This window comes from Daktulosphaira vitifoliae, unplaced genomic scaffold, assembly GCF_025091365.1.
Source record: "Daktulosphaira vitifoliae isolate Bord-2020 unplaced genomic scaffold, ASM2509136v1 Scaffold_1, whole genome shotgun sequence".
NCBI lineage: Eukaryota > Metazoa > Arthropoda > Insecta > Hemiptera > Phylloxeridae > Daktulosphaira > Daktulosphaira vitifoliae.
In genome coordinates this window covers 81,775,393-81,794,458 of record NW_026099572.1, presented here as the reverse complement: position 1 = coordinate 81,794,458, position 19,066 = coordinate 81,775,393, and the positions used below count along the sequence as shown (strand labels likewise).

The following is a 19,066-nucleotide window of genomic DNA, read 5'->3' as shown; positions in this document are numbered from 1 at the left end:
TTTTTTTTTTTTTTTTTTTTTATTCGCTACAAATAAAAATAAGAAAGTGAAACCCTCTCAGCGTCAGTAATATAGCCCGAAAACATCTTCATAGACGCCAGTTTTCGAAAAATTGATACTCTCCGGGCCAAGAAAGGGCACATGAAATTATTCTCGAATAATTTACATGACGAATAAAACATACCGAAATATTATATTAAAAACTGAATAACAAAAATCATAATTTTAACACAAAGTTGGTTGACAAAAAGTCTCGAATGAAGTATTCTCTGTTGGTGGCACAGAGATTTCGATAAAATCATTCGTATGTGTATATTACAACCAATTGAAAATAATATGTTACTCTGCGATTGACGTTTAAAGGTATGCGCAATTTTCCATGGTTTGTACCAAGCCCAAGTTATCCATTAACAGTAATTTATATATGTTCCCACAGTAATGTAAATTCATTACTAGTATTTCGTATTCAACCCAAATCCAAAATCATCAATAAATTAAAAGGAAACCAAACAGTAATTAAAAATATTCACAAGTCCGTTGGTTTTCTATTTTGAGCTACAAGGTGTTCTCTGGCGCACAGCCAAATAACAGTTAAAATGCAAATATGTAATTTCTATAAAAAATTGGCAAACTTTTCCATTTAAATACTGTCTTTGAAAAAATCATTGTTTAAGTTTAATTTAAATCTAAAAAGTATAAAATATAATTATTAAGTTATAAACTGCCGTTGAAAAATATAAATAATCGTTTATGCCTATGATTACTAACTTAAAAAAAACATAATTATTTTAACATATCCATTAAATTATTCGCGTAGAAATAATTATGGTATTTTTACTTTTTATTATTAATTCGTTACACCTGTTGTTATCGCCTATAAAATCGCTCGTTAAAAGTAAACCAACTTTAGCCGCACCAATTAAATCTAGTTGAAAACTTGACCGACTAATTATCAAATACCGTTTTTTTGTTTTTCTATTAAAAATTAGTTTACCCAACACGGGTGGGCGTATTTTCGGCAGCGGTTGTTCGAATGCTATTTGTCAGCACTATTTATTTGACGAAAGGCTAATTTCACACACAGCTCGGCCATGGAACTATGAGACACTGTTGACATAACGACGACATGCTAATTATGTATTCATAAACAGCTAAGGACCCAAGATTTTCGACACGCCCTCTAATGTATATAACTACGTAGTAAATTGCGTCGAGTAACGATTTTAATTTTAAATTGTTCTCGCGGTACATTATTCCAGTGCGAATTACGTAAATAGAAAATACTTTGTGGTACCGCAAATAGACTCGTGTCAAAAAAAAAAAAGTTCCCGTACAATATTCGACTTGGAGTTTTAGTCTCTCGAATTCGGCAAATCGGTTTTTTGAGCGGTTTACCTGTTGATGATAAGTTTCCGGGTAAAAAATCACAAATTCATCGTCGCGTACAGTTATTCATTGACAACGGCGGGCAATGTGAAATCGCGACACCGCAATATGAATGCAACAAAGGTACACAACTCGAGCAATTTCCTCGTGAAGAAGCCATTAATAAAAGCCTAACGATTTTTGTCGTTTTTCCAGACAAACATTTTTCACATATTTTCATTGTGAACGCGCCGTGGCTATTCATAAATAAAAGTCATTGTGCCATTTTGTACATAACATCTTACCCGGAAAACTTTATAAACATTTTCCGACATCAATCGAACGCAGTATAAAAATCGCAATCACGACCTTATGTCGCCATAATCACGGACACCCAAAAAGTTTTTATTCCAACAACTGCTCTTTTACATATTTTCCTATTGAAATAATTTATTTTTATTATACGTGGAAAATTCGTACACTTTTTAATTTCGTCTGCTGTTTGTCGTCGCTCGAACGTTGCGAATAAAAAAATCTCTGCAATATTTACAATTTTCCTATTAAAATTATTTACAAATATAGTTGATTGGAAATCGGGTTTTTGATGAATCCCCGAAATGCTAATATTAATATGATGTTTAAAACAGGGCGTTATTCTGGGAAAATTAAAAAACAATGCAATGAAAACAACAATCAATTTATTTTTGAAGTAATACTTTACGATTCAACTGTCTTGTTCGACATTAAAACCACGTTTATGTATAAGTTTAATGATAATATTTTAATTTCCTTATTTTTTCTATTCAAATAATAATATATAGTGTGTTTTAAGGCTCCGCTACATTTGCACGGCCCGGCAATTTTTCTCGTCATTTTGTTACCAGTGATAATTGAGCTAAAAAGAGCAAAGTCAATTATTTCGTAAAATCAAACGCTCATTACAAATTCTGAAAACTTTTCTATGAAATGCACTTTTTGAAACGTGAACATTTTTTTTGGAAAACGTTTTACTATTTTGCTGTTTGACTGGCTTATAAACTGTTCAGACGACTTAGTGCCTGCGACGTTTCAAACGCGATTTAAACTGGACGCTATGAAAAGTTTTAAAAGTGAAATGGACAGGTGACCTAAAAAGTGTCGGGGCCCACTCGATATTGTCATTACAAAAGGACTATCTTAATGGCTGTCGTCGTCGAAATAAGTGATGTGAGAAATACAGGTTAGGACGCTATCTCTTCGCCGCTCGTCTCTTCGCGGCCCTTTGTACACTCCGACCTATGACCGGAGATGACGTTAAACTATTTAGGAAGCACTCAGTTGAGTGATGTGCATCACTCGGCCGGCGAATTGTCGTTTTCGCCTCCTTCCCGGGCGACGATTTTTCCCATTTCACCTGTACAAAAGCGTCGATTTAATTCGCCGTTAGCCGACCTGAGGCGGTCACTCGGTTTTCTGTTGTGTAAAAAAACGATTTTGCAGGTGCACGGCAATAACAAAGTTTGTTATTTTCAGGATACGGGAACATTACACCGAAAACGGCTCTTGGAAAAATGGCCACTATGGTCTATGCACTGATCGGCATACCTCTGATGTTAGTTTACCTGTCGAGTGTCGGCGGACTGTTGGCGTGGTGTGCCAGAGGAATCTTCACCAGGTATTTATGAGAACGTTCAATAATGACACCGTTCCCGGAAACAACGCGCCGATTAAAAAAGTAATACGACTCCAAAATTGAAAAGTTTGTTATTTGCTTTTGAATTTTCGTAAGTCGTCTTAGCATTCCGAAACACGGTCTTATGGCACTTGATTAAATTACAGTTAAAACACAATTGCATTGTGTACAGTAATAAGACATTTAAAATAACTTGATTAAATTTCACGAAAAAAATATATAAATGTACATTTTCAGTTGATTAAAATTTCAAACTAGACACTTTTTAAGCTTTTATTATTAAAAACAAATCGGCCAGTCTTAAACCAACTTTAGTGTATTAAATGTGTAAGTTAATAATACGTTTATGAGTGCGACATCTTATTCGTCCTTTACCTTACTGGTTATCCTACCGCCGACACGTTTTATCCGCAATAAATAACATGAAAAAAAAAAATACTTAGAAAAAAATCAAGTAAAAATTACTTTACTCGGCAAAAATTTCGAAATCGTGTTTTATACGATTCGTCATAATACGCAAATATGATGACCAATTCACACGATTCTGTGAAGAATATACAAAGAAGGATTTTCCTATGGGTAAATTTCTCCGAAGAAACTAAGGTGGCAGCCCTGACCCGCTGTGATTAATGAGCGTTTCACAACAGAAACTTTTGATAGCAACAAAAAAAAAAAACGTTCATATTTTTCTTTTTGTAAAATTATTGCTTTGTTTTACCGCGACAAATTTCGTTTCCAATCTGCTCCTGAAAATCATTTACATTGAACGACGCAACAGTTCGCTTTTAAATAATATCCATACGCTCAATGCGCACCTAAATATTAATGAAATAAATACCGTAATTAAGGTAAACAATTATTTTTTACGTTAGATTCATACGCTTAAAAAGCAATTGAAAATCGACAGCACGTGTCACGATGTGTTTACTAGTCTGATTCCTCGGAAACCTTCGCTTAAGTCTAAAAAAAATACAATTCCATAAAAGTCAACACTCCTGATAGTAACGAGAATGCGAAACTTGACGCGATCACACTCTGAAAATCCTAGTAATCCGTATGAGAATATAAATTGAAAGTGTTCGGGAAAAGTAAAAAAAAAATTACCATTTTTGTCGAACGAATCGAGTTTAACGTCGAAACGAATACTATTGAAACTACTTATGACATTTGATTTTTATCTTCTTTAGGTCATTGTGTTGTTGCCTGTGCTCAAAGTGCGGCTACTGTTGTTACGACGAGAAGCTGATGGAGGAAAAAGAGCGGCGGATGCGGTTGAAACGAGAGCGCAGGGAGTACGACATGCAAATGAAAACGCTTTCGGGACAGGCCCTAGAGCCGTACTACGTGAGACCGGGCGATTCGGACAGTGTGTTTCAACGGGTAACGGAAAAATCGACGGCGACACCGGCGTCGTCGTCTTCAGCGACAGCGGACAGCGCGTCGGCCGGTCCGGAGAACGTAAGTTTTGTTCCTTTGCTGTTGGTCGGCTTCGCGTTTATGTCAGCGTACATCGCGTGCGGAGCCGCAGTTCTCCAAAAACTGGACGGCGGCAAATCGTATCTGGACTGCGTGTTCTTTTGCTTCATGTTGCTGAGTACCATTGGCTATGGCAATTCCCTGCCGTTGGAGATGACGCTGACCAACACGGCAACCGTGTGGTTCTGCTCTGTGTACATACTGTCTGGTATGGCGTTAACGGCCATGTGTTTCAATATCGTGCACCACGGCGTGTCCACCAAATTGAAAACTCTACACGACAATCCACAGCCGTACAACACCGAGCACCGGACTAGTTGTGGCAGCATTAGCATCAGCGATTTAACACACGGCAACAGCGAACACTCTTGACATCGCCCGCAACTGGACTCCTCGCGCTCGGACGTCCATCCGTCCGACTCGGGTGCCAAAATCGTACCGACCACTTCGGCTGCGACGATGGCTAATTACATTGGCCACAACGGGTATCCGCAGCCCGAAATCGTGGCTATCGCCACTGGTAAACCACCGGCAAGCGCCTCGATGCTTGTGGACGTCGAACCGGTGCCCGTCGATTGTTTTGACATCAAGTTCGACGGCGTGTTGGCCAAAGTGCCATCCGTATCGGTGGTCGACTTGACCAATTTGGAAACGATAACGGAAGCCGACGACTCGGTCGAGATGTAAAAACCCATTGACACATTGTAATTGTGTAAAATTATTAAACCCGCACAGTATTTAATCGTTTCTATTAATCTATTTGATGTTACTTGAAAAAAAAGTCCGACAACAAAAATCATTCATTGTTCGATGCTAAATTAATTTCAGTTTTTCCATTTATTACATCACTTGGCATATGCAAAAATAAAAACAACAAAAAATGTGGTGTACCGTAAAATTACTCAAATCCGTTCCAGTACGTGCACACAATCGATGAATAAAAACAATGGGACTCGTATGTATGTCACGTTATTGCGACACGATTTATACAAGTTAAATTTATTGTAAAAAAACACAAAACCTTTTATACCTTTTAATGTAAAAATATATATATATATATTTAACTATAAAATAATAATGAACGCAAAATTTATCTAAAAAACCATTTGTTCGATAATTTATAATGTTTGTTTCTGAGCAATAACTTTATAATTCATTATTATTGTGCGCATTTAAAAAATATAAACAATAAAATAAAAAACCCTCAAAAAATATATACACATAATTGTATTCCGTTGAAAAAATGTCCAAAATCATCAAGTTCGAAAGTAAATAATTAAGTTTATTGACATTTTTGTAATTAAAAGGAAAACTTCAAATTCATAGTTCTATAAGATTCTAAGGTACGAAAACACACGAAATGTTAAAAAAAAAACTCATAAACAATAATTAAGTCAGTAACAGTCAATTTAAATATTTCCCTTCATTTAAATAGCCGCCTACGCATAACTCTGTATTTTTCATTTCAGCACATGACAAATACGATAAATTCTCCAAGTACAAAAATCTTCCTTGTTTATTTATTTGTTTGTTTAGAATATATTTTGTGAACACGAATAATTTAGATTCTACTTTTGAAACTGTGACTAATAATTACATCTTTAGAATTTACAGTTTTATTATTTTCGTTTTATACATCAACCTGTATAAATTAAAAAAAATCAGCAAATTGAATGATAATCATAATTAAAAAAAAAGTGATTTGTAATTTTTTTTTAATTAAATCATTTTCAAAGCGATCCAAACCTATAAAGAGATTATATTAGTGCTATTGACTCTGTATAAAATAATCTGAGCCCTAAATCTCTTCTTCATTCCCAAATTTACGCCAAGATACTAATCGCACACATTTTTTATTTCACAATTTTCAATACATACACACAAAATCAACAAGATTATTCGTTGTCACTATACAACCTACAGTTTTTTGTCAAATAAAACTTATTTTTTTATTACTTTAATAAACATTTCTAAAACAAGCAATGTTTTTCATTTTAATTATAGCCACAAAATAATTTTATTTTTATATATTGACAGTCATTTTATCGATATGTCTACATTACTATTGTCATTGTTATAATTTATTCATTCGAACAATATCACTGAATGGTCGGCTGCGTTTTAAATACACTGTTTCCATAGATTTCTTACAAAACATACATTTCTATTGTAAAGTTAAGTTTGTCAACGTTTTTAAAGTAATATCACTAAATCTACTACCACTCTTGAGAATATCTCATATTCACAGGTAATCTATATTGTAACATTATTTTAATTGTAATTATTGTTTGTATTCGTGTACAAATAAATGTAAATTACTAATTTGTTGTTGAATTTATAAATAAATAACTACATCATTTAAGAACTGTTTAATAAATAAATTGAAAGAATACTAAGTGTTTTGAAAATTTGAGGTCCAGTCTGAATAAATATTAAATATTAGAAAAAGTTGAACTATTCTACAAAAGTCGTTGATAAAGGCAGTACTTTGAATTGATTACAAATGACATTTACTTATTTCAAGAGTTTTCATCGATCAAAGTATTCTCTCATAAAAGTTTATAGACCTTTGGATTGTAACTATTGAACTCGTTTGAACCATCTCGTTTGTGACGAAATGTTCTTGCAATAAGATATTTTCTATTAAAACCAATTGAAATAATCAATAACTATTCAAAATCTAATTTTATAAAAACCCCTCTTAAGATATTGCAAGATCAATGGACTTATTAATAAATAGTTATCAGATATTATGATTAATAATTTTATTTAAAAAACACATTGAAAATCTCCTTGAAATTTTAAATATAAGTAAAATGCAAAAATATTGTATTCAACCTTAAAACCTTATATATAACATATACAAACTTAAAATCTAATCTTATTATAAATAATTCCCTGTACTGAAAAAAATAATAAATTGAAATTATGCGTATATTATATATTTAATTATGAAATAATCAACTGAAATTAGTTAATCGAAATTTAACAGCGTAAATGACTATTGTAAATAATTTTTTTATCATACATTAAACTTTATCAGTCATTTGTTATTTACAAAAAATACTGGGAAACATTATGTTCTATAGAATTCCCTAGTGTATCCCAGTAAACTTCAATAAAATCATCAACTAATTCATTTATAGATTATGAACAAATAAACTAATTAAAATTTAAATGCCTAGCTACAAATCATTTACTCAGTTATTTAAAACTTTTGAATTTATCATCAAATGGCCTTTAAAATATATTCACGATACGTATATTTTTTTATTGTTTCGCTGTTTTACGGAAATTGGCATGAAAAATGACTAAATGTTTTATTAACAATCACATACATTTTCATTTATTTTCGCAGTATTTTTTATGCGTCGTATTTTCTCTGTCAAATGCCGTCTTAACGGTTACAATTCTTCGTTTGCACGTGAATAATTTAACTATTAGTCATAAAAACATAATATGGATAGTAAATTCCATAGCAATGAACATTATAGTATGTTTAGCGTTTAAAATTACCCATTTGAAAACAATACTTTATGAGTATTATTATGTTTCTTAAAATATAACTGTAAAATACAAAATTAATGTCGTCAAATAAATAAAATCGCACATCTTGAGCCTTTTTCATCGTCAGATAAATCGCCAATAGTTTACTGTTTCCATAAATGAATTCTTAAATAGCCATAAAATCCTTTTTTCCTTAATGCTTCTCGTATAAACTGCCAATTGTATAATGATTCTTGATTACAAAAGCAGGTTTGGATTGTAAAAATAATTTTATATAAATCAATCAACAACTATTTATTATATTTTGTTTTCAAACGAAAAATGTCCACATCTATACCTACATACCTATAAGTGTTTATTCAACAAGATCATTTAACGATATCAAAAAAGTTGGACAAGTAAAAATCATGTAATTTAAATTTACTGTACTAATTTTTAAAAATTTAAATTTTTTTAGAAGCAAGTTGTCAAAATTACTTTATAAATAAGATGTTGGGAATCAAGAAATTAATTTGCCCAAGTTAATTGGTAAACTATGATTTTAATAATCCTAATTTTAGCAAGAGATATTTAAGTGAGTAAATCACAGTGGCCATCCTACTGTAGACCCAATTATAAGTATTACCACTAAAGTGGTGGAAATTCAACGACCAGGTGTTGAGGAAGACTTAACAGAATACTTATACACTCGGTTTTAATAACATGGATTATTTACGATTAACGATGAAACAATACAGAAACACGGAAAACGTAAGGGTTATTGCAAGGAAGCCTTTAAGTTGGAACATAAAACGCTAAATGAAAATTGTATACAATATAAACCTACCTAATTGTAGCGATTTATTTATATTTGTTTTAATCTTCCATTTCTCTAAATTCACATGCGTTGTACATACCGTCTAAAATGAACTTTTATAATCTTTTTTTACCGCCAGATCTACCATACTTAGTGAAGTGCACCTAACGATTAACCAAAACTTGCCCAAGTTATCTTTGAATACCTTGTTTCCACGACATTTACACAATTAGTGGGCGCGACTATCTTTAAACGACCAAAACCAATTGGTAATTAATCCAAGTTTAAGGAATTAATAACTTTGTGGGTTATTCAGACTAACCTTTCTTTCGATAAACTATAATGGAGATTCAACAAATCAAAATTACTGTATTGAAATTATCTCCTAGCCCAATTATTAAACAAAGGTTCGCATTTTTTTTTTGACATCAAAGGACATTAGAACGGACATGAAGTATGATGAAACCCTTTCAATGGCGTATTTAAGATTTCGCTGTCCTCAATATAATAAATTGATACCCATAGAAATTTCAGTTTAACATACTACTGATTTTTTTCGTTACACAAATATGAAAATTTATGTGTTAACTTTAATAGAATATCCTGAAGTAAAATAATATAAATATTCACAAAAATTAAAAAACATACTTGATATGTAAATATTAATAGTTATGGTTCAAAAATAATTATATTTTTTATGATTTTATGGTTATACAAAAAATAAATTAAAAAACTTAAATATGAAAAATATTTTTAACTAATTACGATGTTTGAAGTCCGTTATTCACTATAGTTTTTTGCCTTGCTGATTTACTAAAAATTGTCACTAGTAAAACTAGTCTAGACTTTAAAAATTTAAATTTTTTAGGACTTTACATTTCAGAGGTCTTACTGTTAGCTAACAAAAATAATTGTTTATTTAGTAATAATACAATTAATTTGGTAAAAAATAAAATTTATAACAAATATAGATAAAATAAAAACCCAGCACAGCGGGGACGTGGCATAGTTGGGTCCAGTATAGATGATATCTGACAGTGATTAAAATCATTATCATAAAAAACGCTTCAATGCAAATCTGAAGATTTAATGTTTAATTTAAAATAATTGATGGATTACTCCAAAAGCAACATATTCTTCTATTTCCTTGTTTATATTCTGATTACAAGTTTTATGATTTATAAGTGTAATATATAAATAATATTCATATATATTTATAATATATAAAGGGAAAGGGTCCGATTAAAAAAAAAGTATGTCACATAAAAGAAAAATATAAATAGTACTTATCTTAAAAAAATTATAATGATCCATACATTTTTCAAAAAGTTATAGTATTCATATATAGTATTATAAAATTAAAAATATAAAAAAGAATTTTTTTATAGAAATCGTATTTTTTTTTATTAACTTCGATGTCCGTTATCACCATGAAAACAAAATAAAGTTCGAAATATCTTTTTTCCATAATAAATTATATTACATAAGCTATAATTAAATATATACAGGGTGTTCAGTAAGTTAGGAAACAGTTAAATTGTTACAAACAATGAGTACAATAGAAATTAGTTTCCTTATTTACTGAACACTCTGTATATTAGGGTGGCCCTCAAAAATCGAATGTCTTTTTTTTTTTTACGCTACCCCTTAATTTTTTTTTAATGGTCAAAAAAATGAGCTGTGCAAAATTTGGGACCGATCCGTTAAGGTTAACCCGTGCCCCCGGGCCTATTAAGTTGAGTCGAAGAGTCAAATTTAATAGAAATAACTGATCTATGTCTCATAACTTTTTTTTCTCTTAACTTAGAATAATAAAAGNATGTCTAATAATTTTTTTTTCTCTTAACTTAGAATAATAAAAGTAAAACTCAAGTAAAGGAAATTTTACAAGAAATTCAAAAATAATAACTTCAATGTTGTTTTCTCAATAAATAGCCCACAAAAACACTACATACAGTAAAAAACATGTAAAAGTCTTAAAATACGTTATAACTGATTTTGTTGATTTTTAATTATTTATTTTCATTTTAGTTTTTGGAAAACGCATATTCGTTTAAAATAAGATTCTAGAAGNTCAGTGTTCAGATTAAATAGTTGTAAATTTGATGGTAACTTACTACCAGTTATTTCATGGGAATAATTACCAATAAGATAAATATTAGTTCGTAATACTTTACTTGAGTTTTACTTTTATTATTCTAAGTTAAGAGAAAAAAAAATTATGAGACAGAGATCAGTTATTTCTATTAAATTTGACTCTTCGACTCATCTTAATAGGCCCGGGGGCACGGGTTAACCTTAACGGATCGGTCCCAAATTTTGCACAGCTCATTTTTTTGACCATTAAAAAAAAATTAAGGGGTAGCGTAAAAAAAAAAAAGACATTCGATTTCTGAGGGCCACCCTAATATATATATATATATATAGATATAAGTGTCAGTATTTCCGGAACACTTTCAAAAGTTAATTTTTTGTGAAAAAGTTGTTATTTTGAATCTCCCTCTGTGGGCAGGTAAAGGTTTAATTTATAAAAAAAATATACCAAACGATATGAAAAGACATCATGCATCTATAAAAAAAATAATAATATTGATTATTCATTTTTGATAAAGGTATGGCCGTTTTAAGTAAAACAATTTCAATAATTAGCAATTTTTAAATTTGTAATTTCTTTAGAGATTTCTTCCATTTACGGGGAACGAGGGAATTTTTTTTCAATTTTTGAGGGTAATGTCTTTGACTAGATATGATTTGTGATCTTTTGGCGTATCGTTGAAAGAAATCTGTTCGGTGAGAGCTGAAAAAAAGTAGTAGCAAACACAAAAATAGCATATCATAGTAAAATTAATACCTTTTCACCTTCGCATCGAAGCTAAAAATGAGTATGACTCACAAATTTTTTGATCATTTGGTAAATGAAGTTTAAAATTTAAAAGAAAAAAAACATTTAGTTTACCTGTTATATAATAATTGTTTTTACCGCAATAAATATAAAATATACGTTTAATAAAAATATAAACTCTTTTTAAATATAATTATTGATGTGAATTAATTTATAACCACCATAACAATACCTATTATTTTAGAGCATTATAAGTGAAGAATTAATTTTTAAAAATAATACCAAATTACATGTATAATTATATTTAAATATGTATACATTAGGATGTATACAGAATGAGTCAAGAAGATATGACAAATCAAATAACTTTTGATCCAATTATTACAGAGTTGAAATTTTTTTAAATAATTATTGTTTTCTTAAACTACGTTCAAAGAATATTTTTTCTTATTTATCACCAATAAGAAAAAAAAATGAAATTTTTCAAAATGTTGAAATAGCCAATTTTCTTAAAAAATATTTTTTTAACATTTTTCAAACAAGTATTCGTTGACTTACAATCATTTAAATAAATATAGTGAAAAGCAGTGCGGGAGGTGCAGCCCGTACTGGTGTACATATACTCCACTCGCGTTCCATGCCTACTGTTTGTTTTAAAACGCTTGTAACTTGATAAATACTAGTTCTAGAATTCTTTCAACACATCGACATTTTTTCGAGATAATGCCTAAAAAATTACTTTCTTTAAGTTAAAAAAAAAAATAAGAATTAGTTTTGCTTATTTTTGATAACCGATCAAAAAATATACATTGAATGTAGTCTAACGGTCATCATTTAAGAAACAATTAAAATAAAATGAAAATTGGATCGAAACTTATTAAATTTGTGATATCATCCTAATTCACTCTTTATATTAGGGTGCGTCCTTGAGATATTTTGAAATTTTCTCACTCCTACGTTTTATAACTACAAGTTTAAACGAGCTGTACAAAACATCAAGCTGATACGAAAGGGTTAACACGTGCTGCGAAGCTTTGAAGTTCAGTAAAATTATTATTATTTTTAACGTAAAAGTAATTAAATTACATATAATTGAATTTTACTGATTTATAGATATTTTTGACACTGGTGATGATGGATTAATTCGATTTCATGTAACATGGTTATTTTTTTAATTATACTAATAATATTATTAAATAAAATTATTAGTTACACTAAATAATAATAACTAAATATTATCGTGTTAAATTAAAAAAAAGTATACACATGTAATTTGATATTTATTTTTTAAATGTTTTAAGATTATTTCTAGTTCTTTTATTTTAGGACGCAATTCTTAACTAATAAAAACACAAATATTTTTTATATGAAATTACCCCGGAGATAATTTGTGGAATATATCTCAAAAATAAGTACTCTTAAAGGACTTTGGATTGACTTGAATTTTATGTAGGTTAAATAAGTCAGCTTTTCAAGAACATTATTAAAAATTGAAAAGAAATAAACTTGACATGATGATTAAGCTCCTTCCCAGGCTTTGGAATTTGATAGGATTTTCAAAAAAATATGTTGAAAGTAAGATACTTGTTTTAAATATTGCCACTGAAAATTCCATTCTAATCTAGGCATCTTCAAATAATAAGAGCGTTTTTAAAATCACAACTGTGATGCCTTCTCTTTTATTTTTTTTTTAGAGGATGTAATATTTTTAGCTATATTTTCGATCAAAATAATAGATCGACAAAATGTTTTTCAACTTTTATGTTACATGAATAGCACCTAAATTAAACAGATAAGGCTTATTTATTTACTTTAAATTTATATTATTTAATAATAAAAAGTAGTCGATAAAAATCACAATTCGCACGCATTACATACACTAGTAAGGTATTATATTAAAAATAGTAATTTATAATGTATTAATATAAATAAATAAAACAATCAAAATATTGTTAGTAAAATATTCAAATTAAAGAATATCTACAATCTTTCATTCTAGTAAATTTACATAATAGTTTAGTAATCATGTTTCTACTATAATATAGTGGAAAACTTGTAAGAAAAACTTGTATTAAACAATCGTAGTACCATATTATCAAATTTTTTAGGTGTTTTTGGTTTTCAACTGGCTTGTTTTATAAGGATTATAATTTTCTGAGATATTTTTCTTTATTAAAGAGATTGATAGGAATTTTTCAAAATTATGGCACTAATAGCTTCAGCTAAATACATTTTGTGATCTTTTGACGTATTGTTGGGCAAAATCGGTAATTGTGTCATAAAAAATACACAGCAGAAAAAAATAAATAACATTTTAACTACGCATTGAAGCTAAAACAGCTTAAGCTTATAATCAAAGTATTTTTTATATTATGTTTTTATTAATTTGATATAATGATATATAAAATAACTATATGCTTAATAACTGAGTAAAAAATTTTTATTAGTTATTTTTATAATTGTATTTCTTTATAAACATACATTATTGTTTTACAAATTAACTTCCTAATTTCTTAAAGGTAATTATTATAAAATTACTATAACTATAGGAATTTCACTTAAATGTAAAACAACACAAAAGAATATAACAAAAATTTTATCTAATATCATTTAAAATTAAAAGTGAACTAATAAACTTTTAAAATATTTAACTAAAAAATACTAAAAACTAGTATTTAACTGCATGTTTTGCAAATATTTCGTAAACATCATCAGTACTAAACATATATTATCAATTTGCTTTGAATAAAACAATATACTTATATGTTTTTTTTTAAATATTAGTTCTACAATTGTTAATAAAATATTAGTAAAATATATCTGTAGTTTATAATATTCATATATTAGTCAAAAAGTAAATCGTTACTTTATATTTATTTAGGTAAATTATAGTGTCTAATTCGATACTTACACTTAAAAGAATAAAAATCATTCAAGTGGAAAATTTAGATAAAACAATAAAAATATCACATATAAACAAAAATAAAAAAATAATACATGTTTTATTGTATTAATATTTTTTTTATTTCTATTTTAATTGATTACATTATGCATGAAATAATTAGTGTAGTATTAATATTGTTAATTATGCGGATGGGCATAAATTATATGCTCGGGGCCTCACAATTCTAAATATACTGCCCTGAATATATGCAGTCCCAAAATTGTATATTATGCTGTCAGCCTAACTTGTTTGTATTTATATCGATAATCGATAAAGTCAACAGGATTAATTGTTGTTGTTGATAATGTTAATGTTGTTATTATTAATGACCGTCTACTTGCTATTAATGTTGTTTTTGTCTGTTTTTAGTTCTTGTTATTATTTTACACATTCTTGACATATTACTTTTCCATTTCTGCAACAACAATTTTCAGATATGTCTAAATTACCTTTTCACATGTTGTTTTGTTTTCTTTATTATTTGGTATTCTTTTTTCTTGGTGTACATAGATAACCAAGTCTTACTAATTTTCCATCAGTCTACTGTTATAATTTTCTGAACATTTTTAATTTTTATTGTTATCTTGAAAGGATTGAAACCGTTTTTATAACGTTATAACTACCAAAAACGATTGGAATTGTAAAACGAAAAATAAACACGAACGAAAAATAAAAATAATATTAATAATGTTTTTATTTATTTATTTTACTTAAATGTTTTTTNCAACAACAATTTTCAGATATGTCTAAATTACCTTTTCACGTGTTGTTTTGTTTTCTTTATTATTTGGTATTCTTTTTTCTTGGTGTACATAGATAACCAAGATTACATAGCTAACCAAGTCTTACTAATTTTCCATCAGTCTACTGTTATAATTTTCTGAACATTTTTAATTTTTATTGTTATCTTGAAAGGATTGAAACCGTTTTTATAACGTTATAACTACCAAAAACGATTGGAATTGTAAAACGAAAAATAAACACGAACGAAAAATAAAAATAATATTAATAATGTTTTTATTTATTTATTTTACTTAAATGTTTTTTAATTTTTATCTCTCAATTTTTCAATCATGTTTTTTTATGTTTATCTCTTTTACCTTTTAGATTATCAACTTTTATTTCTCAAATGGCATCATCCCTAATTAACTAGCTTATTTAATAGATAATTAAGAAAATTACTAGTCAATAACAACTTTTGGACCAGTACATCGAAAGTTATTGATGTATTTATATCTATAGGTGAGAGAAAGGGTACGGCTGTGAAATGTTTAGTTATAAAAATAGCAGCACCCACTCTTAACATTCAGTCATAACTTTAAATTGTTTGTAACTTCCAATGTACTGATCCAAAAATTGATATCGATCAGTCATTCTCTTAATTAGATAATTATCTATAAAATATGCTAGTTAATGAGAAATGTTGCTGTTTGAAAAGTTAAAATTGACATCCTTATAAAGTATAAGGGATGAACATAAAAACTTTATGATTGAAATATTGAACTAAAAGAAACAAATAAAAAACATATTAATATTATTTTTATATTTCAATTATAAAAATTGTGAATCATCTAGTATAATAACAACAAACAATACATAATTTCAAACAAAATAAAACAAAACTGAACAGGAAACGATAGCACATAGATGATTAAAACGTTTTAATTAAGTGTTCTTTTTAAATTTATATTACTTAATTATAAGTAATAATAATATGAAAACATAACACAATTTTTTTTAAATTATCATTTTATTCTAAAAATATCTACAATGGTTATGTGGATGGTCATAAATTATATGCCCAGGGCCTCACAATTTTAAATACGGCCTTGAATATATAAAAGCAGTCACCTATAAAAACTTATCATAACAAACACTTTAGGAACTAGTTAAATTAAGTAAATAAATTAGAATAACCCTTTTGATCACGGTTTATAACGTATTGTTCCTAGCACCGTCTCAAAAGATTAAAGGGATAAAAAGAGAAACCAGTTATCTTGATCACGACTGATAACACGAAGGTTTGATCACCATTATAGCTTAATTAATTAGCTTTATTTAAAAAATGGAAATTTAATTTATAAATCTTTGATCGCGGTTGATAACAGTAATTTGATACATTTATGATCACCGTTGAAAGAGAATATATTAAATATATCAGTTGACGAATGAAATAAAAAACAATAATTCAATGAATAATATGTAGTTAATCTAGTTGGGTGTTATAATTATGGCAAACATAAAATGTTTTTAAAAAAAAAAGGGGAAATTGTGATTACAACGGGGGTGTACTTTATATTGATTACTTAAGTTGTGTAGCTTATTTGTTTACTGGTTACTCTTTAGTTCCCAACATATAATAAATAGATATTTTTTTGTATTTTTTAATTTGTATGTATGTATTACAAGAATAATTATTGTCCACTGTCCCACATACAATGATGAACGGAGTATACTAGGCCACCCCAACAACATGGAGGAAGCTCTGGGCGAAGCAAACACGGATGCCATTTACACATTCTATGAAACCGCAAGACTTGTAAATTTAATGTAAATTCATAACATTATTGTATAAAATTTAATGATAAATATGTGTATATAGTTTAAATCAATTGATTGTCAACTTATAACTTTAATTAATGTACAAATAATAATCATGAAAAAAAAAAAAAAACTGTAGGCTAATGTCCATAAGTTGTCGAAGCCTTTTCATAATAAAAAAAAAAAAATAATAATTATTGATTTTAATAAACAAAAATAATTTTAATATAATCATTCGAATTGTAAGTTATTCAGTGTCCAACGCTGGACAACTATTTATATAAAAACTATTCGGGGAGAATTCTCATATGCTAGTAATGACGGGTTAATTCCTAAGAAGTTAAAAAAATATGAAGCATAAAAAATCAATAACGTTTAAATAGGGAAAAACGTAAAACATAACAAATTCATATTCTTGAATACCGCAAAACGGAATACATTATGAATTCATTAAGTTTTAATTTATTTAAAACATATAACGTAGTAATTCTATTAATGTTTTAACTGTCATAACGTAAAAACAAAATAAATAATTTTGATTCAAGCTCTGCTCTCTTGTACATTCGTTTACTAGAATGAGCTTCTCCATTCTTAATTTTTACTGTGTCAAACTGAATTTTGTGTCCGCCGTTTTTGGCGTGTTTGGCTACCGTAGATTTTTCTATGCTTTGCTAATCTACATCTCTTTAAAAGATATAGAAACTGAAGACATGTATATATTCTAAATAATCAATATTCATTTGTAAAAATGTAAAACTGTTATTTATGCAGTTTGAAATCAATAAAATTAGAACGGTGTTGAGGAATTGTAAAAATTATTCAATATAAATAAGGATTTTAATACATACTGAAAAAACTATTACCCTGTATTTGCCGTACCTCAAATACAAATCATTTCGGTAAAAATAATTACAAAAATTAAATAAAATACTATTATAACTTAATTGGGTTTGAGTATCAAAAAATGCCAAACGAAATTTCGTTTTTTTTAAATTTTGATTTTGGTAAGTGTTAAGGTTTTTAATTTGGCTTTAATACTTTTCAACATTACTGAAACTCTAAACCGGTTTTTTGTTCCTATCCCTGGTACTAAAATAAAAAGTTACCAACATTTGCGTACAAAAGCTTTAGATAATTGTAAAAAATTAATGAATATACAATCCACTTTTTTAATCTATCACTAAAATAACGCGAAAACGTATAAAACTTAATTTAAAGTTAACGTGACATATGCAAAGTGATTAAATTACTGTGATGTGCTCAGCGTTCGACAATAAACCATATTTCATTGAATATCCGAGAAATTGGGGCAAAATCAGTTTAAAAATGTTCCGGGTGAATTAAAATGTTGAAAAACAACATTTAACTAGACTCCAGTTGCTCTTGGTAGAAAGAAAGAAAGAAAGAAGATAAATGATCGCATTCTGAGTGATTCTACAAGGTACAGTCTGTGAAGAATTATCTGAAAATGGCTGAAAAAAAATTTATTTATATTTGTCAAGAGAAATTCGAAACAAAAATTTACCGCCTATGTTTTTGAGTGGGCGGATTTATTTGAATACTTCCCAGTGTGCAAAAGTAAACATATTATGATGCGTTTAATAAACATTGGAAAAAATTTATTCCACGGTGAATTTTGTGTTAATGAACTGTCGACAGGTCGCAATTATACAAGTTTCTTTTGTGTTGACAAATACTTGTTTTTCAAGCGTGTAATTAACAATTTTTAAATTAGTATAATACTAACAATAAAATTGATTTTCCAGCGACTATAAAACTGTACTACTAATCAATGATAACACAATTAGTATACATGATTTATTTTGTTGTAATCATACAGTCATTATATTATATTATTAAACTTATTAAACTCATCACTAAAGTGGTTAAGCACTAAAAATGAGTATTAAACTGTCTGCACGT

General features: G+C 28.4%; 2 protein-coding genes across 7 annotated transcripts in view; both read left to right on the top strand.

Moving 5' to 3' along the window:
- LOC126910270 (potassium channel subfamily K member 18-like) overlaps nucleotides 1-9,329 on the top strand; it is a 126,676-nt gene extending 117,347 nt beyond the window's left edge. For 4 of the 5 annotated variants that reach the window (XM_050692685.1, XM_050692683.1, XM_050692687.1 and 1 more), the window contains 2 exons: nucleotides 2,878-3,019; nucleotides 4,225-6,877. In XM_050692685.1, the coding sequence (XP_050548642.1) occupies nucleotides 2,878-3,019; nucleotides 4,225-4,885 (803 nt within the window). In that variant the 3' untranslated portion in view covers nucleotides 4,886-6,877. Of the gene's footprint in view, nucleotides 1-2,877; nucleotides 3,020-4,224; nucleotides 6,878-8,477 lie in introns of those variants that run through there. The other variant, XR_007705229.1, reaches the window with a different exon arrangement.
- Nucleotides 1-19,066, top strand: part of LOC126910283 (DNA-directed RNA polymerases I, II, and III subunit RPABC4) — a 157,740-nt gene that overhangs the window by 126,341 nt on the left and 12,333 nt on the right. The window contains exon 1 of one of the 2 annotated variants that reach the window (XM_050692713.1): nucleotides 12,016-12,026. The exons of the other annotated variant lie outside the window; for it this stretch is intronic. The gene's annotated coding sequence lies outside the window, so the exon portion shown is untranslated. Of the gene's footprint in view, nucleotides 1-12,015; nucleotides 12,027-19,066 lie in introns of those variants that run through there. 2 annotated transcript variants of the gene reach the window in all.